Source organism: Apus apus, chromosome 2 (genome assembly GCF_020740795.1).
Source record: "Apus apus isolate bApuApu2 chromosome 2, bApuApu2.pri.cur, whole genome shotgun sequence".
NCBI lineage: Eukaryota > Metazoa > Chordata > Aves > Apodiformes > Apodidae > Apus > Apus apus.
Window position 1 is genome coordinate 101,995,438 of NC_067283.1, and position 26,480 is coordinate 102,021,917.

A 26,480-nucleotide genomic window follows, 5' to 3' on the forward strand; every position below is an offset into this window, starting at 1 on the left:
TGATGCCTTTACACACCGGCACAAGTGTGAACACCTTGCTCCATATAACATACTGAAGGACATCTCAGCAGACAAGCATAGCCACACATTCATGGAACCCTGCCATCCAAACAGTGACTCAGAGAATGTGGCTCCTACAGGGCTGTTGATTATCTCAACAGGATGAGCTTATACGGGAAACTGTATGAAATCAGATATATTAATATCAACTTAAAAACAGGCAAATATATCACAAATCTTGTACAGATCTACTTCTGCTAGCACAGGAAAGAGAGAAGTAATTATTGTAATATATGTTGAACGCTCACCACCTCATGGTAGATTCAAGATTCTATGAAGTTGCTAACAGTAAGATTTTTTTAAATAATTATTACAGCTAGTAGTAAAATAAACCTCCTTCCTGTTATTGGCACTTCAGGTCACCTAATGCAGAGACATAAATTACAAATTGGATTACAATCCTAAATCACATTGCCAAAAACATTTTTATTATTTTATTTCCAACTATATGGGGGTGGGGGAAAAGCAAACACAACTTGGAGGCTTTTATACCCATGAAAACAGGCATAATTGCTTTGTTCAGATGCTGGGAAATCCAAAGAAAAACTGGAACATAAAACTGAGAGCACAAATTTACAACATAAGCATTTACCGATACTCCTCCATACAAAATCTTCTTTTGCCAAAGCAGTATTTTCTGACAAGAACTTCTCCTAGCAAATAACACTGGTAGGAGTCGTGCATTGCAACCTTCTCAGCTCTAATTCAGAGAATGCCTTTAATGTTGTACTTTGGAAGATAACCTTGAATGTAGATGAAAATAATGTATAAACAAGCCTGGAAGCCACTAAAATACAGAATCTGTGCTGTAGAAAAGTTACAATATCATGATAACATGATTACAAAATTATGAGAGACTATGAATTGAAAGACTCACCAGGCAACATAAAGCTGTTCCAGAACTGCAGTTTAGTCACCTCTTCAACCACTATACAGTAATGTAAAGTGATTATTTGAAATAATAACTGTGAGATTAGAAATGGCATAAGTGTGCAACAGCTCTGCTCTGTCTGTGAGGAACAGATTTTTTAAATCTAATAAACCAATGACCTTCAAAAAAATACAAGTCTCGGTAAACTTCAAATGTGAAAACTATGTTTGTTAGCCATAGGCAGTTTCTATGGATGCTGTTTCTAGTAAAAAATTTCCTCCTAACCAGCAATGTGGAATGCCATCAAGCCAGTCAGGATACTCACTGATTTAGACTTTCTCATTTGCAAACTATAATTGTAATAAATGACACTGTAGCTGAGGTTAAAAGGAAAGAGGCACAGAAAATAAAGTAATGTATACAAACCATCCCCAGCAAGCAAGATCCTCTCTAAAAGCAATTAAAACAATAACCTGGAGTCATCTTTCTTTTGGCAACTGGCTCTTCTCTTCCTGTAGCCGTAACCCACACCCCTTGCAGCGACTCATAGGCATTAGGTTTTGTGGCTGGCTGCACACTCCACCTCAGGTTGCTGGAAGGGCTGCTTCACAAAGCCACAGCAGAGCCTGAAGTCGTTCTACCCATCAGCCATCCTGGCTGGCTGCCTTTTCTGCCTGCTAGTGTCCCTTGCCTTATGACACCACTTATGCCAGCTGTTTTCTTTTCACACTCTACATATTTTAGCTTCACTATAGGAGTTTAGTGCCATCCAGACCGGGACAGACCTCTGGACTATAAGACAGACTTCCTAAATAGAACTTCATCTTTCCTTTCTTCCTTCCCCATTAATTTCTTCTATCCAGAACTCCAGTCTACAATTTGGGCAGTCATTTAGTGTGGGCACAGCTGTGTTGTCCTTCTCTTCAGAGCATAATTACAGCTTCCATAATTCTATCACTTCTATTACATAGCCATTTTTTAACAGACATTGGACACTAGAATCCCACTGTTGTGGACCTGTGACCAATGTGACAGGCTTTCCTAGCTGAGTGCAAACCTGTTTAGGTCCCTTGCGCTTCTGTTACTGCTACAAGGATTTGCTTTGGACAGGGGGGAGGAAATCAATCATACAGCTGAGGACAGCTATTTGCACTGACATCTGCTTTCAGTAAAAGGAATTTTAATGTTCACTTGAACAAGGAATACAGTCCCAAAAAGTCTGAAATAGGAAAACTCCACTGTAAAAACACAGAAGAAATGAAACCGGTTTCATCCTGAGCATTGGACCTTTTAATTCAGCTTCTCCTGCTCCCTCTCAGATGCCAGAAGAGTGGCTAGCCCTTCTGGATTCCCAATCCGATCCAGTTCATGGGAGAAGGGAGGATCCTCTTCTCCTTTAGGCCTTGGGCTAGAAGATTTAAATCAGGAAAGATATGTTCTCATCCTCTCACATGGTAGCAAGCTTAAGCACATTACAGCTTTCTTCCTTAATGGCTAAGATTGATATGGAGTGTATAAAACAACCTCAGGGAAGAACTTATTCTTCACCTACTAATATCCAAAATGGTTCCCAGAGAAATGGCACAAAGCAGGTTAATTCTCAATAAATAATAATTAACTAATCCCACTGAATGACCAAAAAAAAAAAAAAGTACACATGGAGGAACAAGTACTTCTTCTATTCTGGGCTGGTATTACAGTTAATTGGCCAACATCAGTGGACAAACACCATTTTAAAACTTACTTGATTGGTCTTTCAGATGAGCAAGGGCACCAAAACCAATTTTGAGATCAGAACTGCTGTGGAAACCAACTACCCTGGAGTGACTATCTTGTCAGCACTGCAAGGGGCTTCTCAAATTATCAGATATTTTAATAGGAAAACATTGCAATAAGTACTGATTTATCTGTATACAGACAGAAAACACTAGCAATATACCACACATTCCAGAGACACCATTATCCTGCTTTGCATATGTCTCATGCTATCTCAAGAGTTTAAAGAGTTTCTGTAGTACTTGTCTGGGCTTGGCTGCACAGCTAGTACAGAACTGGAATATATGAATGGCAACAGAATAAATAAAGTTTTCTAGTGACTGTACTTGGTTTATATTGTGTATACTGTTCTCCTCCATAACTGTAGTCCTGGACCTATCCTGGGCTCAATTCCCAAAAACCAGAGAACTGGTGCAACATTTCCAGCATATTTGCAGTAAAAAGTAACAACCAAAAAGCAAACAATGGCAATTTTTCCAGAAACCCCTGGTTTACCAGTTACTGCTCTTCTAAGCCAGCTGTAAGTCACAATTAATAAACACTTCCTTTAGGTTTCCATGAGCTGTTCTCTAGGCACTGGTTTGTGTTACAGATCCTAAACGCAGCTGCTGTCATAGAACTCCCTCTTCTAGTAACACAATTACAGTGCTTTCCTGATACAAACCACAACCCCAAATATCATAAGCAATGACAAGCACAAGCTTCTCATATGCATGACAGCTGCTAATTAGAAGAGAAGAATAGGTTTCTGTGCTTATATATCAAAACTACCAGTTCTCCTGTGTCCATCTCAACACACCAGCATCTCAATGACCCACTCAGCTGATACACACGGAGTGATCCTTGGCGGATAGGGCTGTCCTTGAACTCAAGCACAACATCTCACACGCCACAGGCAGGAACCTCCAAGTCTTCCCTGGCCTTTGCACTAGAATAAAGAGAAAGTAACACATCGTCAGGCAGCTTCTCTCTGCTCTCTGGACAGACAGGACACTCCTTCCACTGTGATCCATGCTGGATGGCTTCAGGGGCAACTCAATGTCTGTGACATACAGGCAGCTCCAGCAAAGGGTAAAAAAGGCTGTAATATCAAATGCTACAAATACAGGTTGGTCAGCAAGTTCATATCCAGAGAAAAGCTGACTGAAGACTAAAATCAGTGAGGAAGCTGTATATTGTAATTTCTTTATTAAAATTTGTTATTTTAACATTTTCTAAGTATCTATTTCCATTCTTACACCCAGCTTGTGCAAGATCAGTTTTCTGAGGTTAAGAATGCTCTTTGTTCATTGAAACAGGCATTCAAATAACTCTATATTAAAAAGGATAATTATCTTGAGGATGGGCACTTACATTCTCCTCTGCACTCCAAAATCAGAATAATAATTCACAAATGTTGTCTTAATTTGCTTATTTCACAGCTGATCACATGTAGCACGTTAAGTAAAGAACTCTTGCAGAATTAGGGACATGGTCTCTCTCTCTCCCTCAGTCTTGCAGGCAGTAAAAATCAAGAAAAGTTACTCCCTGTATCAATTTCCATGCTTGAACCCACAGGTGAAGAAAATCTTCTGTAACATTTCTTTGAGTTACCTGGGAAGACATGCCATGAGCATACTTGTTGAAAGTAAAAATAGATTGATCAGAAGAATATTAGAATTCATATATTAATTAAAGGAATATAAATAGATTGACTAAAGGAATATTAGAATTGCTTCTAGAAATGGTTAAGATTTGGGCAAACTGAAAACTGCTTGACATAAGTGACTTGACTTAGCATGAGTAGTTGGAGTAATAAGGCCTTAGGCTGCAAACTGTAGCCTAAAAATCACTAGGGCAGATCACTCAGAAAGGCATCCAGACAGGTGTTGAAAGTCTCCAGAGAAGGAGACTCCACAACCTCTCTGGGGAGCCTGTTCCAGTGCTCTTTAACATGCACAGTTAAGAAGTTCCTCCTCATGTTGAGGTAGAACTTCCTGTGCTTGAGTTTGAATCCATCGCCCCTTGTCCTGTCACAGGGCACAAGTGAAAAGAGGTTGTCCCTGCCTTCTTAATGTCCAGCCCTCATGTATTTATAGACATTCATTAGATCCCCCCTCAGTCTTCTCTCTAGACTGAAAAGCCCCAGGTCTCTTAGCCTTTCCTTGTAAGGCAGGTGTTCCAGTCCCTTAGTCATCCTCATAGCCTCTCTTGGACTCTCTCAAGTAGATCCCTGTCCCTCTTGAACTGGGGAGCCCAGAACTGGACACAATATTTCAAGGGAGGTCTCACCAGGGCTGAGTAGACGGGGAGGAGAACCTCCCTCGATCTGCTGGAGACACTCCTCTTAATGCACCCCAAGATACCTTTGGCCTTCTTGGCCACAAGGGCACATTGTTGTCCCACGGATAACTTGTTGTCTACCAGGACTCCAAGGTCCTTCTCCATGGAGCTGCCCTCTAGCAGATCACCTCCTAGCCTGTACTGGTGCATTTTGTTGTTCCTTCCCAGGTGCAGAACTCTGCATTTGCTCTTGTTGAACCTCATTATATTCCTTTTTTTTTTTCCAGCTCTCCAGCCTGTTCAAATCTCACTGAATGGCTGCACAGCCTTTAGGTGAATCAGACAATCTTCCCAGCTTCGTGTCATCAGCAAACTTGCTGAGGAGACACTCTGTCCCATCATCGAGGTCATTGATAAAGATGTTGAACAGGACTGGACCCAGCACTGATCCCTGAGGGACTCCACTAGTTACAGGTCTCCAGCTGGACTCTGCACCATTGACCACCACTCTTTGGGCTCTATTGTGTAGCCAGTTCTTAATCCATCTCACTATCAATTATTATTTTATCCCACATATTCTGAGCTTACTCACAAGGATGTTATGGGAGACTGTGTCAAAAAAACCTCATGAAGAAGTTTTTCCTCATATTTAAATGGAAATTCCTATGTTCCAGCTTGTGCCCATTGCCCCTTGTCCTGTCATTGGGAACTACTGAAAAGAGCCTGCTCCATCCTCCTTACACCTCATTAGATACTCATAGGCATTAACAAGGTCTCCACTCAGCCTTCTTTTCTCCAAGCTAAACAGTCCCAGCTCTATCAGCCTTTCCTCATAAGAGAGATGCTCCAGTCCCCCAGTTATCTTCCTTGCCCTCCACTGGACACTCTCTAGTAGTTCCCTGTCTCTCTTGAACTAGGGAGCCCAGAACTGGACACAGTATTCCAGATGTGGCCTCACCAGGGCAGAGGGGTAGAATGACCTCTCTCGACCTACTGGCCACACTCACCCCAGGATTCCATTGGCCCTCTTGGAGGCAGGGGCACATTGCTTGCTCATGGATAATTTACTATCTACCAGGACTCCCAGATCCTTCTCCTTGGAACTGCTTTGCAGCAGGTCTACCCCTAACCTATATTGGTGCATAGGGTTCTTCCTCCCCAGGTGCAGAACCCTACACTTGCCCTTATTGGACCTCATTAGGTTCTTCTCTGCCCAACTCTCCAGCCTGTCCAGGTCACACTGGATGGCAGGTCGCTGCTGAATATGTTGAACAAGACCTTGGCCCTTCTAATTTCCCCCCTGCATAGCTTCACTACATCTTGGTATTCCTCATAAGTTGCCAAGCCCCGTTTCCAAAGGCCATAAACTTTCCTTCTGTTACAAGTCTTCTTGGACTCTTCTCCAATAGTACTGCTCCACACTGTCCCATCAACTATGCTTCAGAGATGCACCATGCAGTTCCCCGGTGTACAAGATACCAGGATTACAGGACCTGAGGGAGCACGTCAGCTGATGGATTTGGAGCACTGTCACTGCACTGCAGCCCACAGACAGGAAGGAAATGCAATAACCAATGACAGGCTTTTGGACATCAAAGCCAGAAGTCCGTTCCAAAAATATTTGCCTTACCTGCGTAACCACGCATTCATTTCTTGTGTCATACTGACCCTCGTCCCTGTGTTTTATAGTAGGAAACACCACAGCGGCAGGGAGCATGAACTCATGCTGGATCATTGAACCCACTCTTCTCCAGCATGCAACCTCCAGCCTCCAGGAATACCGCGGGCAGTGCCTCTGTCAGGCACCATCCCTGGCTGCCTGTGTGACTGTGGCTTTCCCCCTGTGCTGCTTCAACGCTGGCCGGCACGGCGGCCCCTCAGCAGCCCCGCAACAGGACCGCATCAGCAGGCTGGAGGTGTGAGTGCGTCACTCGTTCGACCTTTCCCCCTCGCATCACACACCTGAAGCTCTCCTCAGACACCACCCGAGGCCCGGCCCAGTGGCCACAGCAAGAACGGCGCGCAGGGCAGCACGGCGGCAGCACGGCCGGGTGCAGGACCGCGCAGATGGTTACTCTGGAGGCTGTGGATTCCCAGGCCCAGCCCGGTGATGGAGCCCTCCAGGGGGGCTGGCGGCTGAGGGGGCCCGGCGGGACCCGGGAGCACCAGCGCAGCCCGGGGGGCGGGGCCGGGGGCGTGGCCAAGCGGCGAGGGCGGAGCCTGGCGGCGAGGGGCGTGGCCACGCGGCGGGGGGCGGGGCCGGGGGGGGGCGGCAGAGCCGGGGCGGGGAGGGCTCTGCTGGGGCAGGGCGCGGAGGGTCAACATGTTGATTATCCGTGAAACCTCCACATTTCGTGAGGGGGGGCCCGGGGTTACAGCCGGGACGGTTGACCCTGCCGAGAGGCGGCGGCGGGGCTTGTCCCCGGGCCGCGAGGAGGCAGCGCGGCGCTCGGAGCTCTTCCCCCGTGCGGCACTGGTGAGCGCCGCGGGTGCTTGAAGCCGCCGCACGCTGATCAGCAGCCCGCGCTGAGGTGTGGCTCGTAGCGCGGCCACCCGAAGGGCTACCGGCACGTCTCCGTGACGCCGCTGCGCTGCGGGTTTCCCGGCGGCTGGGCAGCACAGCCCCCCGCCTGGCCTCGGGTCTGGCTCGGCCCCCGCGAAGCCGTCGCCCGGGAGGCACTGGCAGAGGGGCCGCCGCGTCCCTGCCTTTCTGCTTGGGAGATCCCAGAACCGCAGAATGACCTTGAAGGCTAAAGACCGTCCAGTCCCAGCCCCCCTGCACGGGCAGGGACCCCTCCCGCCAGACCAGGCAGCCCGGAGCCCCACCCGGCCTGCCCTTCAGCGCTGCCAGGGAGGGGGCAGCCACCGCTTCCCTGGGCAACCCGCTGTGCCCACCCTGGCCGTCCTCGCGTTGCCTGACACGTCCGTCCTTTCCTGCTTCTGCTTGTACCACCAGCAGCCGCAGGAGGGAGGCCGGCCCAGCCGCCCGGCCACCGGAGGGGGATCGGCCCAGCCCCCCAGCCTCCCCCCTCCCCCCCCCCCCCGGCTCCCCTGACGTCTCCCCAGGTGCTCCCCCCCTCCCTCCAGGGGGCGGGGTCTCGCCCCGCTCGGTGGGCGGAGGCGCCCCGTGCGCACGCGCGCTCCGCCGGCGGCAGCGCGGCCCCGCGGCGGGTCTATGTGTGCGCGCGCGGCGGCAGGGCGGAGCGCGCGGGCTGCTCCCCTGCGGCGGGCACAGCGCGAGGCGCCGCGAGCTCGCCGGCCGCCGGGCAGGCTCGCGCTCTGGCCGCCTCCGCCGCCGCCATGTCCGCCATCATCGAGCAGGAGTTCCAGGAGATCGATGGCACCAACGACTGGCAGGCGCGCTATCTGGTGAGCGAAGGCGGGCGCCGGGTCGCTGGGGCGAGGGCCGCGCCGCCGGCAGCGCCCGCCGCCGGGAGGTGCCGCCCCGGCGGGCAGCGGAAGCCGCCGGGCCCGCGGCCGGAGCTCAGGTGCACGCAGCGAAACTGCGGGCGGGCGCCGCGCATGCTCCGCGGGCCGGGGGTGCGGGAGCCGGGCCGCGCGCAGGCGCGGAGCGGTGCGGGCTCCCCCCCCCACCCCCCCCGTGCGCCTGCGCGGCGCGGCGGGGCGGCCGGTCCCGCAGCCCCGGGGCTGGCGGCGGGTTGGGCGCGGAGGGCTGAGCCGGGCCGGCTGAGCCGGGCGTGTTCTCCCCGCGGTTGCCGGGCGGGATGGAACGTGTAACGGTTGTCGGTGGGGCCTGGGGTGGCGGCTCCGGCTCTGAAGCCGCTGCGCAGCCGCTCCTCGGGCACCCGCGCATCCTCCTCGCCCGCCTCCGGCCGCTGCCGTCGCCTGCGGGGCGTCTGCAGGAGGCCTCCACCGCGGTAGCTCGGAACATGCGCCGCTTTGTCCTGTTTTTCTACAGAAAAAGCCAATGACTAATGTGTAGCAGTAGTCTCTGGTCGGTTCCATAACTTTTATACCTAATACTTAGGATACTAGGGCAGTTATTAGAGCCGGTGTATATTTTGCAGTGCTCTTTCACGAATGAGGAAAACCAACCCAAAATGGAAGCTCTCTTGACTAAGTTGTGCTTTTTCCCCGTTAAGTTAGCAGTGTGTTTGATTTATGTGTATTTCTAGAGGTATGTTATGGAACTGAACGGTTCTTTGAATTTTACAGGGAGTAACAGAAATAACCTCTGTTAAGGTAAAGACATGAAAGTGTAAAGGAAGAACTCTGCAACCGGTGCTTTTACTGTAGAAAAATACACACACATGATAACTAGTATATCCAGACTGAACAAGTTAGCTTTCCCAAGTAGTTTTAATATTATTAATAGTACTTGGAGAAGTAAATGAAAGAGACAATTACATATTGAACTGATAAACCTTGTATATAAATTTTTAATTTTACTACATCTATGCTGTGAAGTATTTTTAATAAGTTTTTTTGTATTAGAATCTTACATTTCCCCAATTTTGTATATTTTGCAAACTCAGGATTTTTTTTCAGGGTACTTAACCCGTTTGTTTTATATTAAAGCCAGAGAATACAGGTCTGCTTAAAAACTGAAAGATAAAGTAGCAAATTATAAGTAACACAGACTTGTAGAAAATACTCTTAATAGCTGATTACTTGTTTTTATGGTGAGTTTTTGTTTAGGTGGGTATTTTCCCATCATAGTATTGTATATGAAATGTACAGTCTTGCCCTGATAAGTGTTTCTCTGTAGAAAACAAAAGTTGAGTATTGGGATGTTTTTAGTTCTTGCTGAGAGCAGTTTTGTGTATTTGCCTCTCAGTTCCACGAATTTGCCAAGGCTTGTGGTAAAGTCCTATGAAGCTTTGAATATTTATGCTTACTCCCAGAGCTCTTATCCAATCTGATTTAATGACTGGATAAATAATACTGATTTAGTTTTTTTTCAGTGCACATTTTTGTTGTATAATATGTGTTATGTTACATCTGGTATCTCGTTTGTTTCTCCAGTTTGCGATGTTGGATTGTATGTGGGTAAACTGATTTTAGAACTAGTCATCAGACTTCCTTAGGCTTAACTCTTTTTAACAAGCCCACTCCCCCCATCACTGTGGTATTGTTTCTAGCTGCTTAATAATTTTTTAACCAAATTGCAGGTGTATTTCTGTGTACAGGGGTTGCCAGTGCTTTTAAAGACACAGTATGTTGCATCCTGTTATGAAGCAATACAAAATTTGCATTTATTGGGAACTTGGTTGTGAATGTCTGCCAGATAGATTTATTCAACGTGCACGTGGTTGCTCCCAAAGCTTGTAAACCACATAAACAGGAGAAAAAAGTTCCAATGTGCTGTATCAGAATAATCAAACTGATTGTCTATTAGGTCAAGAGATTTTTATACAAATATTGGTACTTGACAGTTGCTGCTCCACATTATGGTTTAGGTTCTTTACAAGTTAGCACTGCACTTGAGTCATGTCATACTCCAGATGCTAAAAAATTGAGCTTTCTTATGTGTGTTAGATTTCCATGGAAGTCCTTTTTAGCTACATTGGTTTTCTGGGAATTCAAAGACTGTTTAGGAAATTTGAGAAGACAAAGAAGATGGTGGAAACATAGAGAAGACCAAAGAATGCTTTGTTGTAAAGAGAGATTTAAATGCTCTTTGGGACGTAATAATTGCATGTAGCAACAGCATCTAAAAACAAAAGGAGACTTCAAAATAAGATATTGTTAATTTTATATCATGCAACATGTCTGCTGAGATTGCATCAGTACAGAGATATAAAGGGATAGTTCAATTAATTGGAGGCTGCTCATCAATAGCACTTTAGCTGTGTTTTCAGTTGTCTACACAAGGTAAATCTTATATCCTAGTCAAATTGTGCAACATACACGCTGAGACAAAAAAAATTAATAAAACTCAACATTCAGAGTATGTGAACAGTATGCTCCTTAAAATAGTGTGTAAATTAGTATGCTTTAGTATCTTTCAAATGCAGGTTATTGAAATGTTTGTAATAATGCCTGAGGGAAAGCAGGCTGTGATTTCACATTGATATCATAGAATCATAGAATCATAGGGGTTGGAAGGGACCTCAAAAGATCATCTAGTCCAACCCCCCCGCCAGAGCAGGGTCACCTAGAGCACATCACACAGGAAGGCGTCCAGGCGGGTTTTGAACGTCTCCAGAGAAGGAGACTCCACAACCTCCCTGGGCAGCCTGTTCCAGTGCTCTGTCACTCTCACAGTAAATTTTTTTTTTCTGATACTCACCTTAAACCTCCTATGCTCCAATTTGTATCCATTACTCCTTGTCCTATCAGTGGTCATCACTGAAAAAAGCTTAACTCCATCTTCTTGACACTCACCCTTTACGTATTTGTAAACATTGATGAGGTCACCCCTCAAGTCTCCTTTTCTCCAAACTAAAGAGACCCAGCTCCCTCAGCCTTTCCTCATAAGGGAGATGTTCCACTCCCTTAATCATCTTTGTGGCTCTGTGCTGGACTCTTTCAAGCAGTTTCCTGTCCTTCTTGAACTGAGGGGCCCAGAACTGGACACAATACTCCAGATGCGGCCTCACCAATGCAGAATAGAGGGGGAGGAGAACCTCTCTTGACCTACTAACCACACCCTTTCTAATACACCCCAGGATGCCATTGGCCTTCTTAGCCACAAGGGCACATTGCTGGCTCATGGTCATCCTCCTGTCTACCAGGACCCCCAGATCCCTTTCACCTACACTGCTCTCCAGCAGGTCAGTCCCCAACCTGTACTGGTGCATGACATTTTTCTTCCCCAGATGCAAAACTCTACACTTGCCCTTGTTAAACTTCATCAGGTTTTTCCCCGCCCAACTCTCCAGCCTGTCTAAGTCTCTCTGAATGGCAGCACAGCCTTCTGGTGTGTCAGCCACTCCTGCCAGCTTGGTGTCATCAGCAAACTTGCTGAGGGTACATTCTGTACCCTCATCCAGGTCGTTGATGAAGATGTTGAACAACACCGGTCCCAGTACCGACCCCTGAGGGACTCCACTAGTCACAGGCCTCCAACTAGATTTTGCCCCATTGACTACAACTCTCTGACTTCTTCCTTTCAACCAGTTCTTGATCCACCTCACTGCCTGATCATCAAACCCATACTTGATCAACTTATCTACAAGGATGCTGTGGGAGACGGTGTCAAATGCTTTACTGAAATCAAGATAGACCACATCCACCGCTCTACCATCATCTATCCACCTAGTAATTTCCTCATAGAAGGCTATGAGGTTAGTCAAACATGACTTACCCTTGGTAAAACCATGTTGACTGCTCTTGATGACCCCCATCTCCCTGATATGCCTAGAGATAGTGCTAAGGACAAGTTGTTCCATCACCTTTCTGGGGATGGAGGTGAGGCTGACCGGTCTATAGTTACCCGGGTCCTCCTTCTTGCCCTTCTTGTAGACTGGAGTGACGTTTGCCATCCTCCAGTCCTCAGGCACCTCTCCTGTTACCCATGACTTACCGAAGATGATGGAGAGTGGACTAGCAATGACCTCCGCAATATTTATGAGTCTAGAATTGTTCGTTCATACTGGGTCATATTTAACTACTACAGTTATGTGGGTTGATCTGACAAACCACCAAGAATAACATTGTGGCTGTTAACAGCGGCCGTAAAATCATTAATTATTTCAGGTACCTTTGTGGAGATTCATGCTGCTGATTGATGTAAAGGAGCTAGGACTATACTGCTGGCAGTTCTGTCTGTCTGGGTCTCATTACTGTGGGAGATAACATGCAAGTTTGAGGTAAACTGTAAGCATAACACATAACTGGGGTTTTTTCCTTTGTTCCTGCTACATCAGTTGCTTAACAGTTTGTGCTTGTTGTTAATTTGGTGGCGTTAGGCAAATGTGGGAAGATCTAAGTGGCAACAGATTGGCTAAGAATGAGTGACATGTTTTCTTAGTAAGAATAACACTAGGTGTAGTAAAGGTTGGTTTAAAAATGTTAATTATAAATAACCTTGATTAATAAATAAGCTTGAAAGTGTTACAATAGGATGTGTAGAACACTAACCTCAACCAGCTTACTGGCTATAAGTAAATTGCATTTTTTGTCTTTTACAGGAAATTCGGCATAAATCCAGTGACTACCCTCATAGAGTTGCAAAATACCCAGAAAACAGAAATCGAAACAGATACAGAGATGTTAGTCCATGTAAGTATTGTTTCTGTAATTACTGCAGTAAACTTTCTAGACTTTTTACTTAGTTTATTTCTAAATACAGTAGCTTATAAATCACAGTCATTATATGTCTTCTATTTTGTTTATTTCTGTAAGCATGTATCCTATGATAAATGTTTTTTTCTTAATGTACACGAATGTGTATAACAGAAGGGAAAAAAGTTTGCAGGCTAAACTCATTGTGCTGAATGGTGAATGAGAGATGATTGCAAATCATAGTTATTAGTATGTAGGTAAATGTTTGTGAATGGCAAAGTAATATTTTAGATATATTTTCTCATAAGGAAATTATTTTTTTAATATTGCTTTGTCATTTAAAAAAAAAAATCGGCATCTCCTGAACACAGAAATTAAGTTAATAAGCCTTGACTAAGACAGACAGTTTCTTTTTGGGCTAAGTAATTCTGCACGTTTATAAGATTGTCTGGGTAAATGCCACTTGATTTCTACTGTTGCTTTTAAAAATACTTGAGATGTTGTTCTTTTTGTCTGTTTGAAGAATGTATGCATGAAGTTGTTCTTTAGTTTTGTCAGTGCAAGTAGATAGAGTACGGAGTGCTTTGTGTGTTATGACCTGCCATAAAACAGTCTTTCCGACATGATGGTCTTACATCTCAGGTGAAGACAGCTTTGTGTTGTTTTGGGTTTTTTTACCAGTAGCCTTGCTGCTGAGGTGTTGTGGACTTTTTTTTAACAGCATTTACTTTAGAAACTGTAATCCAAAATCAGAAAACTATAATAAATAACTTTCAAGACTAGGAAAAAAAAAACTTAGGACCACCTTCATTTTTCTACAAAATTTTGAAGTCAGAACAGGTTAAGTGTTTGTGTGTTCTTTAGTACTAAGTTTCCCAGAGCACCAAAAGCTTATAAAAACCTTCTTGTTATGGATCAGGAATTTTTGGAAGGTTGCTAGTGTATTGGGGCTTTTCATTTGAGAGCCTGATCTGAATACCTATTGTAAGATTTGGAGAAGTGCTGAACTCCTTGTTTCCAGTTGAAAGCTGTGGTAACAGCATATGTGTAGCACTTCTCAAAATTACACGGAGAGGGTCTCGGATTGAGTCAGGCTGGTCTGATGCAGCGCTGTGTGCTGCTCATTAGGCTTCTGCCAGAATACAGACTTGTGCAGGGTGTTTGCACCACATGGATCCAGTCTGGCTTAATTCTAAATCTCATCCTGCACTCTGATGAAACTGAACTTAAGAGTTCAGCCTCTCTGCTGTGTCTGCATGGCATTCCGTAGTATGGCCTGCTTGAGGCATGTGCAGCTGTGAAGAAGATACATCAAGTCTTACTTAACTTCCACTGTACATTCAGCAAAGGGAGGTGGGCTTCTCCTGGACCTTAGTTGATCTATGCAGAGCTACTGAATGTCTCAAGTTTGCTGTCCTGTTACAGCACAATGTCACCGTCTTACCAGTGAAGTAGATCATGTTTTATTCACTTGCTGTTTCATGCCTAAATTTGGGATGGGGGCATTGTAAGAAGAGAAGGCTGGAAATTAGATTTGAACCCATGAGACCCAAGTTATGTTCCTGGGTCCAGTATCCTACACAGCTTCTGTGGCAGAAGCTGTATTCATGTGTTTACCGTTTCTCCTATCCATGGATTTAATTTCTTGGGCACTACTGCAAAGGGAACGGCAGCCTGCCTTCAATGTGTTTGTGGTTTTTCTTTCTTTTAAAAAAGTGTTTCTAAAAATAAATATACCATTGTGTTATTCAAGTAGCATCTAATCATGCCTGTGATAATACCTTAGAGGTGTGTGTTGTATTCATCTCCTGTAGTTTTTTAGAGCTCAGAATTTTCCTTAATCATGGCACGTGTTTTGCGACAGTGAAGAGTACCAAACACCCCTGTCATAATAATGGCAAAACTTGCTTCTGGAATGCTGGTTTAGCCAGGAGGAAAATAATTATGTGATTGTATTAATCCCTGGACCCTGTGCAAGAGCAGAGACAGATAAAATCTAGTCTTGAAGTATTAGTTGGGCTCAGGAAAGAGTAAGAGTCATTACATGAAAGTGTAACATGATGACTGAACTAAGATGGTGAACTTTGATGCACATCTCAGATTTTAGCATTTATGAAAAAAAAAAAAAAAAATTTGAATTGGACGATCAAGATTGCCTGCAGAGCTGGGCACTAGAAAATAGGCTGTGTTTGAACTAATTCCTGTTGAATATTCTATGTGTGTGTTTTCAAATGTAACTCGATTGTTTCTGTAACAATGGTAAAAGTTGAGAGGACAAAGAAACCTGAAAGGGAATGTATGGTAAATAACATTCCAAGACAGCAGTACCTAAATTTCAAAGCAGCTGGGGTAAAAGCTGTGTGGTTTGGTCACTGGAGGGAACACATTTAATCACGGTACATTTCTGCAAGGAACTGGCTTTGTGGAAGTGCAAGACAACTCAGTCTTACACAGTCTTAATGCCTTGGTCCTTCACTTTGCAGTTTTTTCTGGTGTTTAACAGTGTTTAAATGAAAAACAGGTGATAATACTAATTTTCTGATAGCCAGAGGCATTCAGAACAAGCAGCTGAACTTTTAAGATCTAGCCACTTAAGGGTACTGTAAGACATAATTTGATGAAAATGCTTTATGTCTCTGTAGCAGAGAGAAAGTGATTTATTCATCTAGATAGTGGCCAAGCTAGTCTAAAATCTGACGTGGTATGTCTGCAAGAGGAAATGCAAAGATTATTCTGTTTTATGGAAAAAGTGTCAATTACAAGTCCAGGAAAAAATGCTTTGGGTTAGTTTGCCTCATTTCAGCGTAGGCATGCTGAAACCAATTTGTGTCCCTTATGTAGGTTTCTAGGTAAAAGTTGTTTTCTATTAGTTGGGAAAAATTAATAATGTTTGCCCATTACAGCTGAGTTTTGCATTGTCTCCAGTTTCATAAGTATTTTTGTTAGTGTCCAGTTTTGTTGGATAAAGAGCTATGGGGTGTACAAGTTTGGTTGGGTAAAAGCCATCAAGACTTAACTGCTTGGCCAAAATAAGTAGTAGTCTAGCAGTTTGGTATTAGTCTAGAATAGGGAGATGAATATTTTGGCTATGTAGCAGTATTGAAACAGGAAGTTAATCTGAAATAGGTTTGGTTTGACAGCCAGTCATTTCCTGACAGATGAAATAATTTCTCAGAAAACATTATTAAGAGGAAAATAACTTGTGAGCTTATTGTTCTTTATTGATGTTTAATGAAGCTAAGATTTCTGTTATTACTTTCTTTCTAAATCTTATCCTTAGTCAATAGTCCAGTGTCTCAGGTTGCCTGTAAACACTTTGAGAGATCTACTTACTCTGTTCTCAGATTTAGAAGCAACAAGGAAATGCCCTCTGCAAAATTGGCAGGATTTTTAAAATTTTTTTTTTTTTTGCTTTTGGAGGGCAGATAGAAGGTTTTATTTGTTTTTATCTTTAGCCTTCCTTTGTAATATGGTGTGTAGCCCCGTTTCTTAGGTAATCTGAACATTTTCTCCTGATGGATCATGCTGCTGTGGGAGGTTTGTCAGAGGTAGTGACTTCTTTGGTTTCTTTCCTGAGGCCATGAGCAGACTTTTTGCTGGACCTTTCAACTAGTTGTCGTAGAGTATATACACAGAGTGTGTGTGTGAAGAGTTTTGTGTTTTACAGGGATCAGAGTTAGAGCTGGTGTGGATGATTTTGCACTCAGTGATGATTAATTATAATTGCAAAAATGTGTTTCTGTCTTGTGTTTCAAGTGTATGTGCTGAGAACAGGGAGATATTTTGTCCAAAACTACTGCACTTCTTGTTGTCCATATTAGAAGCCGACATTGATGATTTTTGTCATCTAATGATTCTCTAAAAAATTTTGTTACCAGCAACATGTTATAAATGTTTCATATGATATGAAATATGCTGCTTTTGGAGGTACTTCTTTCTTTGGGGTTGGGGAAGAGGGGAATTGTATAGCACATAGTGATCTAAACTTTATTGTACCTTAAGTTTTTTTCCACAGTCCTGCTTAAAAGTGTGGAGATCTTGTCCAGTAGTTATGCCTATATTTCACTATGAATGTGTTATGAGCTAGAGACTGCTATGATGGCATTCATTACATAGAACCAGTAACAGAGTAGGAGAAAGTCACTTGGCCTTTCTTTTGCTTTAGGCTAACTCTGAAACCTGAGACTTTTAGTGGCAGAATATTGTAATTTGAATAATTTAGCAGCTCAGAAAGACTAGAGTTAGATTAATGGAATGAAGAGGATTTGTTGGTAGGTGGGGAAGGGTCAAACTGGGTCATTGGAATGGCTTATGGCTACATGTTTTATTTATTGCTTTATTTAATGCACTAAGTAGTATTTCACCCTCGTATGTTGTTAATAGCTCTATATTTGGGGATCCAGAGACATCTCTTGCGTAAAAGATAATTTTTAAAGTTGTATAGTAGCTTCACTTCTAGAAACACAGTTGTTTTCAAAGAAAAAACTTCATTAACCAACTGCAAGAACTGTGTGATGTGAAATGCCCAAAATTTCATCTCACTTTTAACTGGATGTGTTATTTTCTTTTTAGCATGGAGTGAGCAAATTGATTTGTAATGTGAAGTCTTGGCTTTATTTGAGTCATGGGGAGTGTTGTCAGTGATATCAGTGGGACAGGGGACAGGTTTTCACTTAAAGTGGGTAATAAAGAGTTTCTTATCTCTGACAGCGTGGTTTTGGGAGTAGTTCTCAGTGCAGCAGGCAGAGTGAGAAATATTTTTAAAATTTCCACTTCCTTTTCATGTGGCATAGTTTGTCGAAATGGGGGAATTAGCACTTCAGAAAATCAGTACCATATTTTAGCTGTTGTGGGTATGGCAACATTTAAGATAAGGAAGATAAAATAAGATTTAAGATAGGTTTATCATTCACATAAATCTAAATTACTTTGTAACTGGAAATGGCTTACATATGGGAAATGTGTTGCAGCTAACTTGCTGTCTAAAGTTGGCTTGCTTAATTTAATTCAGAAGAGCAAGCCAGGGCTTGAATGAGGTTTCTGGGTCGTTATGTTCTTTAGGAAACTTTTTCCTTGAAAGAAGAGAAATCAATATACTCTGGTGGTTTGCTTTGTCCTGTGGAGAGCATGCCAGTGTATTTACAGAATGGCCTCTGTTTTAGCTGGAGAGAAGGAGGGAGGCTGTGTATATAATTAAGGACTTGTTAAAAAAACCTTTCAAAATTTTATTTGTCATAATTACAAAGCAGAATTTATAAGAAGGAAAAAGTAAGGCTAAATATGTCTATAAGGATTGCAGTAGGAAACCTCATTAGGGCCTCGGCAGTTATCTCCTACTGGCAGCAGTACAGCAGCTGCTGCTGGGTGATTAAACTGTTAACAGGGCTTGCTTACGTCATCTTTCCGAGAACACTAGTACCGGTATGTGTGATTTACTATAACAAGATCTTAAGTTTTTTCCTGTTGGCAAATGACATGTAATATTTACAAAGGTCTTTGGTTTCTCTCCAGTAGAAACATTTCAGATCAAGTGATACATGAAAGGAAAAAGTAACACTTTCCTATCCAGACAAAATAATACAAAGAGTTATATTTTACTTTTAAACGTGTGTCTTAATTTTACTGTGTCTTGGCTTTTATAATATTTTTTCTTCATAAAGGTATATCATAAATTGTTTCAAAACTCCTGAAAGTCAAGATGCCCTTGCCTTACGGCCGGAATGCTAATGAAAACAGACTACACCAGTAACTTTCTCATAATTTTGTATTAAAAATAGGTTTTTAGCATAATTTTCTTCTCTGCATGTCTGTATGTGACTGCATATAAAAACTGGCAGCTAAAGGAGGTAGGATGACAATGACAAATCTCAATTCCAAAAAAAAAGTAAATGTACTGTTGTTTTCTTTCCTTGAGTCCAGCAAGATCCTCTGATGGTTGCCAACAGCAGATAGATGAGATACAGTGTAAAAGTAGATCAAGACCCACTAAATGTGCTTTCCCCAGGCTTCCAAACATATGGGAAGTATTTATAAAATCATATGAGAAGTCCATAGAACAAGACTATTTTTTTAATTCCCATCAGAATTTTGCCTCTCTGGGGTTGTACTCATGGATTTCTTAGATAAGCCTTGTGCTGTGTAGGGTCACTGTGATAGAGGGACTTAATCTGAGTTCAGCTATCCTAGCTGCTCTGAATGTGATACTTGGTAGTTGCTTGTGTCAGAACCGATGGATTTTGTGCGTTTCCCAAGATGTTTGTCACAGTGAAGGTGGCATTTTGGTGTGGGGATAGGAGAGATAAAAATGGTCTGCCATTTCAATAGCAGCTGTGCCATCGGTCTGCACCCTAAATGACTTTTATGGGTTAGATCAGGTGAATGTAAGTTAAAAATTGGCATTGCACCAGAATTCACTCTCAGTTTCTTTATGGAGTCTCTTGTATCTTTTTCTGAAATGTGTTGAAGTCTCTTAATTTTAATTTGCTAATTTTTATTTACTCTTTTCATAAACAGTTTGTCTAGGCAGTTGAGCTTCAGGGGCTTTGCAGTCAGTAAGATCTCATTTCCTGGCATGCAGTTGTGTACAAACAAAAAACGCTGTTTATTTAATACAGTTCTAATAAATAAATAGCTGAAGAATTACTAGAAACAAGTCTGGTTGCCTGAATGTCTCCTAGACAGTAATAAATCAGATACTAAGAGGTTCTAGGAACAGTCACAATGATTTTTAATTTTTTTTTAATTATGCAGTGTTTCAGTATGACAGTCTGATAGCATTTCTCATATTAATGTTACAATTTTAAATAGTCCTTTGCTTGTCTCTGCTGTAAATATGAGAATCTTCTGTCTTGTCTGTGGAATTGTGAGACATTGAAACTGTGTAATTAGATTAGGCTCCATTTAGTTGGAAGATTTGTTAAATAGCTACATTTTTGCATGTACCCCTTCTTGGTATTTTTTATTTGTATAGTATGAAACAATAAATTACAGGGAAAATTTAATCGATCATTTTGATTTTGTTTGAATTACTGAAAGTAGAAATTTTTTTTCTGTGTAGTTTAACTTTGTGAATCTACCTGAACCTATGAAACTTCAGTCCACAAATAATCTTGAAATTCTGAACTTAAAGGAAACCATGCAGTGAAATGTTGTGGTGTGAGTTGTGTTACGAAAATGCAACTGTTGAGAGATGGCTGTGAGCATCTTTTGACATGTGAGGGAGGATTGATTTGTGTGGCTGTTTTTTAACTGGGTATTCCAGTTTTCTGAGCAACTTCTATTAATAGCTGCCTGAAATTACTATGATGGAATGCTGAGGAGAGAATGAGACAAGCAGTTATAAAAATTACGTGAGAAGTTAGTTTCATGTCTATTTGTAGTTTGACATTTGGTTAGTACTGCAGAATTTATTTCTAATTGCTTGTCAGACGTAAACTTGCCTGTTAGAGAGTATTCATCAGGATGAACACATCATTAATTCTTAATTTTCTTTGAATTTTAGATGATCATAGTCGTGTAAAACTGCAGAACACCGAGAATGACTACATCAATGCCAGCCTAGTGGTCATAGAAGAAGCTCAGAGATACTATATTTTAACACAGGTAAGTAGTACCAATTACTAGGTTGTTACACTGATTAAGAATCTGGGGGAAGCGGTTTTGTACAGCCATAGTTTGTATTTCAATAGTTCCTTGTCTCTGAGAGTTAGATATGTCTCATACTAATTGCCTGTTTGATCTAGTGAACACATTAACTTTTTCTTAAAATATAAAAGGGAATAGTATGGATATTTTACTGCATGTAAAGCTTTTCAAGTATCTCTTGTTCTTTTCTTCAGTTCTTTTGCAAATAGGTTGCAACAATATTTTTACCCCTTATTTCATGTTGTATCTTATAAACATGCCTGCAATAGCTTTTGTTCTAATGGCGCAATAATATTTTATGTCCAAACTGAAACATCCCTTCCCAGAGTTCTAAAAGTATTGTTGTATCATTTGGTTTTGTTTTCTTAAAAACAAGCTACTGGCATGGCCTGTACAGGGAGGTTACTTTCTTGCCTGTAATTTCTGTCATTCTATTAATAATTTGGTTGAACTTTTCAGAGGAGGACATTTTCCTGTTTTCATACAGTGAACTATTAACTTGTGTTCAGGCACTGCTTTGCCTAACCTTCTCCCACCAGTTTTCTTTTCTTTACTGCACAGGGTCCACTACCTAATACATGTTGTCATTTTTGGCTAATGGTATGGCAACAACAAACCAAAGCAGTTGTCATGCTGAACAGAATTGTCGAAAAAGAATCGGTAAGTAACGTAAGGCCTGAAGTTGTAAAGTAAGCCACATCATTTTAATACAGTTGAACAATGTTTGATTGTTGTGTTAAAAGAACTAACTGACTCTCTCACTGGTGTACAGCATAGCATGTAGTTAATACAACGTTAAAGGGATGGAGCCAAGAAACAATATTCTGTTTGTTGCAAACAGTATTTAATAAATATACATCTGGAAAGGTCACAGTATCATCCTGAGAAAGGAGGATGTACAGATAGAAATAAGATGGAGTAAAAGCAGTATAAGATGCTCTAGAATCATATGGAAGGTGGGAAAATAAGTTTGAATTAAAAGATGTTTAGATTATTTCTCCTAAATCTAACAAAGTAGTATATTTATTAAATATTGATCGTAACAGTTTGTTACAATGAAGACAAGCCGCTGCCCAGTAGCTGTCAAGCTGGTCTAGTTATTTTTGATTCTTTACAGCTGGTGGTGTACATGCAGCATACACGAATCCTCTGTTATCATGTAGTTTTTCTGCTAATGAGTTTAAAACCACTGTGGATTTTGGTTACAAATGCATGTCATTTGTGGTTTATGGTTTTTCTGCAGAGTAGATTTTTTAGTGAAAAATATTTGACTAATCCATTAAAAAGTCACTCATATTCTTGTGCAGAAGTTTTCCTACAAGAAGTTTGAGTGCAGGACCAGAGGAACAAAGGACAAGAGATGGTTTTGCGTTGCTTTCTTAGTTCTTTGTCTTCTCACTAGAGTCTCCCAGGATTCAGCAAGCCTTGGGAAGACTGGTTGTGTAACACCAGCTCAGTAAATGTGCAGGTGTACATGTTAGAAATGGAGGGGGAAATGTTACTGAAATAGCTGGATGAAGGTCTCTTCTCTGTAAAGAGTTTGAGAGGGGAGAGGGAGAAGGGTTAACATGTATCTCAAAACATGCCAGGTCTGCCATGAAAGAGAGCATAAACAGATAAAGCTAGAATGCATAACAGCTGTAACAGTTGTAGTAACTTGCCTGTAAACATTATGGACTGAGACAATTCCTCAAAGTGGGAGCAGGTACTTGAATTTACTGTAGTGAATAATGGGGTCCCAGAATCTGCTCATGCAAAGCACAAGACACTAGGATACTTAACCAGATTTTTCTTTTTTTTCTTTTCTTTTTCTCCTATTTTAAAAAAATGAACTAGGTGAAGTGTGCACAGTACTGGCCAACAAAAGAAGAGGAAGTTATGACATTCAGTGAAACAGGGTTCCGTGTGAGGCTAGTATCGGAAGACGTCAAATCCTATTACACAGTACATCTACTGCAATTAGAAAATATCAACGTAAGCTTTTCTCTGCCGGTATAGCACATATTCCTGGGCTTCAGTATCTAATTAAAACCACTTAGCATATTGTCACTACAGGTTTGGTTGAGCTTTTACACTCAAAATTTTAATGTACTTTGCTTCTGATAATTTTGAAGATACGTGTGTGGCATATAAGTAAGGGAGTTAGACCTGAATTAATCTACATATTAAAACAGATAACAGCTTCAGCATTTTTATACCTTATTTTCCATTTGGCAATAGCTTTACATACTGAATTGTAATTGATGGTAGTGGTGATTCTAAAAGGAGCTGTAAGAAATACTTTAACAAGAGGAACCTAGGAGTTGGAATTTCTAATTTCTTTTGAATATCAGGAATCAGACTACGTAATTACTGTTTTTTAATGGAACCTTAGTTTTTCATATAATTCAGTCCAGCTATCTTAAGTTTTTATGGGGCGGGATGATTACCACCTGTAGATAGGTAACTTTATCTCCTCTTGCTTACCTCCCCTTTTGCTCCACAGGACCAACCATCCTTTTCTCTTAAAATTAAGCACTTTGACAATTTAATCAAGTTAAGCTCAGAAAAATTGTTCCTGGCCTGAGCTTGGGTTGGAATTTGCTGCTTCTGTTTCAGAGCTGAAGACAGGATTGAAGAGCTTGTCTGTTTGTTCCAGCTATGTCTTGTAAGATATTCTCTCTCCCTATAAACCTTGCCTTATATTAAATGAAGGTGCTAGTATGGCAGGTTTTATTCAAGATTCTTATCAGTGGATTTGGGAAAGGAAAGCTTGAAGATTTTTTTTTTGTATGTTGTTTTGTACAACTAAACAGTGATATATTTGGTAAAAAATACTTAAATTTATAGTAACTAATAATGGTACTTAAAGATTTGTTAATTCAAAACCTCCCTCATGAAATGAACGTGATAAATTTGGCATGTTGTTCCTTGGTCCGTTCAATGTAAGAAGAGCTTTATAAAATTCTGTCTTACTGACCTGAAGAATTTTTTATTAGTTGTCTGTTTACTGACAGCAAAGGAAAAGGAGTAATGCTTGCAAGCTAGTGCCTGGGAAAGAATAACTTTCCTTTGTGGAAAGCTGAGGCAAGTTTTCCTAACCACCAAAAAGGTTTCTTCATGGAATTGTCTGGTTGATGTTGGCCTCTATTCTTAAACTTTCCATTTTCGAAGGATGCAATTTTCATGATAGATATGTGTTTGGGCACAACATTAGCTGAAAAATAGAGAAATCCCTTGAGGAACAGCGTGATGTTGGAGCTATTGGGCACTTAAATTTCTGAGTTTGTTTTGATCTGGTAGTACAGGCTCATCAACACTGTACAGAGTTTCTTGTATGTCATGTTACTCGGTTTCATGAATACTTAACCAACTTACTGTATTGGCTGTTTATTTTAATGGCCCTAGCACTCCTATAAGGCTCCACAAATATAAACTCCAAAGAGTACTCTTTTTATACAAGTGCTACAAGAAGGAGAACACACTTGGTTGCTCAAACAGAAAAACTACCTAGTTTCTAGAATAACACTGCAAATGTTAAGCGCAGCCTTTTGTAAGAATTTGATAATTATACCATGAAACTTGTGGGAACTGAGTATTCACAGTGACTTGAAATGTGAGCTTAACTATGTTTATACAGGTTATTCTGGAGGGGACTTTGGTAGAGGCAGAGTAATAAGACATTTAGCCGTGTGGAATATAAGATGACATACAAACCAAATATACTCTGAATTCCAGGAATACTTAAAAAAAAAAAAAAAAAAGAGCATTTCCTATTCCAGCTAGAAATGTGTTTATATTAAGACTGTTTTGAACCTTAGTAAATTTACATTACTGCAACCCAGCTCTCTTACTACATAAGCAAAATACATTTGTATGAAGTGCTTGTTTAGTGTTCTTACCAATGAAACAACCTCTGAATATTTGGAAATATTGTTGGTTCTTTGCTTTGCTAAAGAGCAGTTGGAAGCATGAGTGGAGTTGGGGGGGTGGCAATGTTTGTTTTTTAGTATTAGATCAAGGCATTTGGTGGTTTTATTTGTTTATATCTGTTCTAGGTAAACATTTGGTTTTGTTGTTGGGGCTAGTGTAGTCTCATAAAGCTTTGGAGAGGAGATGGTGTTTATTTGTGTATTTCAGAACGTTTTGAAAATATTTCTAATGTGCTTTGTCTTGCTGGTGCTTGTTGCAGAATTTCTTTGGTTTTTGCCTGACCCAGTCTGCATTTTAGAATCTAGAAATTTGAAGCTGCCTTTCCACCATGCTTCATTGTGTATCTATCCTCCATCATTTTGTTGTTGTAAATGGTTACATTTTCTGAAAGTTGACTGCTGCTTTCTGCTGTAGTTGCTCAGGTTCAGAACTCACCTTGAGGAGAATTGTTAGATGCTGACAGTTAGCTTCTGGAAGACTCCACTTTGTGTTTAATGTGTATTTTTATATTATTCTTTATTGCTGCTTTTAGCTTTCCTTGTCATGAATATAAATACTGGTCTTCAGAGAAGGAAAACTTATGTTTTCAGTAGTTTCTGGTATGGCAACCCAGATAGCATGGAGGAAGATAATGCTCTCATAATGAATGCTTGCTTATAAGCAAAACCCCACTATGTTGATACTAGAGAATTCAGAGAAGCTAAATGAGGGCAAATGAGCATCAGTACTTGAGGGAAACCAGGGACTGACTGAGGAGGAAATGGAGCACTGGGAAAGGATTAAAAAATTGCTGGAAGAACCTTGATGAGCATATCCCAGGCTGGGTTCTTAGAAATAAGAATAAAGCAACCGAAGGAGAGGTTTGAAAATATCTGCTGGAGAAGAAAGAACTGGAAGAAATTAACTAGATTTGATATGACACAGTATAATACTTTAGAGTAAGGTCCATGAATAAACTCCAAGTGGAATCTTAAGTTCTCTGCAAACAGCAAATGTATGGAAAAACCCATTAGCAAAATGGATTCTCAATTTAGTACCAAGCCTCTGATGGCCACTGATGTCAGATTAAGGTGATACAAGACTGCTTAGTGGCCTTCACTGTCTGTCTGATCCAGTGGATAAACCAGGAAGTGTCAGTGTAGTTCAGGAAGATAATATTTCCTTTGCTGCTAGTTTTTCATGTCCAAAATTTTGAATGTACTGAGAAGATAGTTCTTTGTGGGGGCAAGCGGTCTAATGGCAGGCAACGTTTTGTGGTATCTTTGTGTATGGATGTGTATATGTGTCTCACTCCTATTGTGTTTTGGAGGGATTTCTGAAACATGGCACGTACTTGCTTCTAAATTTGTAGGTTGTCTTCATATCACTTTGACAAAGTGCAAGGGGGTTAATTTTGGTCTTCATGACCACAGAAATCAGAGGGAGGTGTTAGGAAAGGGACTTGTGTCTAACAGAAAGGAGGAGCCCAGTTTCACTTGAATATCAAGTCTCTGGCAGACTCCATGGGCATAGCTGTTGATATGTTGACTTACAGGATGTGCACTTGTTATTAAAAAACCCCCGCAAAACACCCAGAGTGTTTGTGAGGATTATTTGGCTCCCATTATCCTCATTACCATTTTTATAAACATGTTGAAAACCATTTTGCCAAGCACTAGAATGAATTAATAAAGAGGTAAAAGTTTATTTAATAGTTTGAATTTTAGCACTTAGAATGTTGCCCTTAAAGCATGCCTTCTTATTTATGTGGTCGAATTAGTTGTTA

At 41.6% G+C, this 26,480-nt stretch overlaps 1 protein-coding gene and 1 long non-coding RNA gene across 8 annotated transcripts in view; one reads left to right on the forward strand and one right to left on the reverse strand.

The window, feature by feature from the left end:
* Positions 1 to 466: 466 nt before the first annotated feature.
* Positions 467 to 7,959, reverse strand: LOC127381598 (uncharacterized). 2 transcript variants are annotated; one of them, XR_007888764.1, is made up of 3 exons: positions 7,865 to 7,959; positions 3,541 to 3,635; positions 467 to 2,339 (listed from the first exon to the last, which is right to left on the reverse strand). It is a non-coding gene; the product is annotated as an uncharacterized LOC127381598 (long non-coding RNA). The 2 variants fall into 2 exon arrangements; XR_007888765.1 differs by lacking the exon at positions 7,865 to 7,959 and adding an exon at positions 4,061 to 4,249.
* Positions 7,960 to 8,171: 212 nt separating this feature from the next.
* Positions 8,172 to 26,480, forward strand: part of PTPN2 (protein tyrosine phosphatase non-receptor type 2) — a 35,091-nt gene continuing 16,782 nt past the window's right edge. For 3 of the 6 annotated variants that reach the window (XM_051610047.1, XM_051610045.1, XM_051610048.1), the window contains exons 1-5: positions 8,172 to 8,338; positions 13,066 to 13,156; positions 20,661 to 20,761; positions 21,365 to 21,463; positions 22,640 to 22,777. In XM_051610047.1, coding sequence (XP_051466007.1) covers positions 8,270 to 8,338; positions 13,066 to 13,156; positions 20,661 to 20,761; positions 21,365 to 21,463; positions 22,640 to 22,777 — 498 coding nt within the window. In that variant the 5' untranslated portion in view covers positions 8,172 to 8,269. Of the gene's footprint in view, positions 8,339 to 13,065; positions 13,157 to 19,430; positions 19,540 to 20,660; positions 20,762 to 21,364; positions 21,464 to 22,639; positions 22,796 to 26,480 lie in introns of those variants that run through there. The other 3 variants (XM_051610046.1, XM_051610044.1, XM_051610049.1) reach the window with 2 other exon arrangements.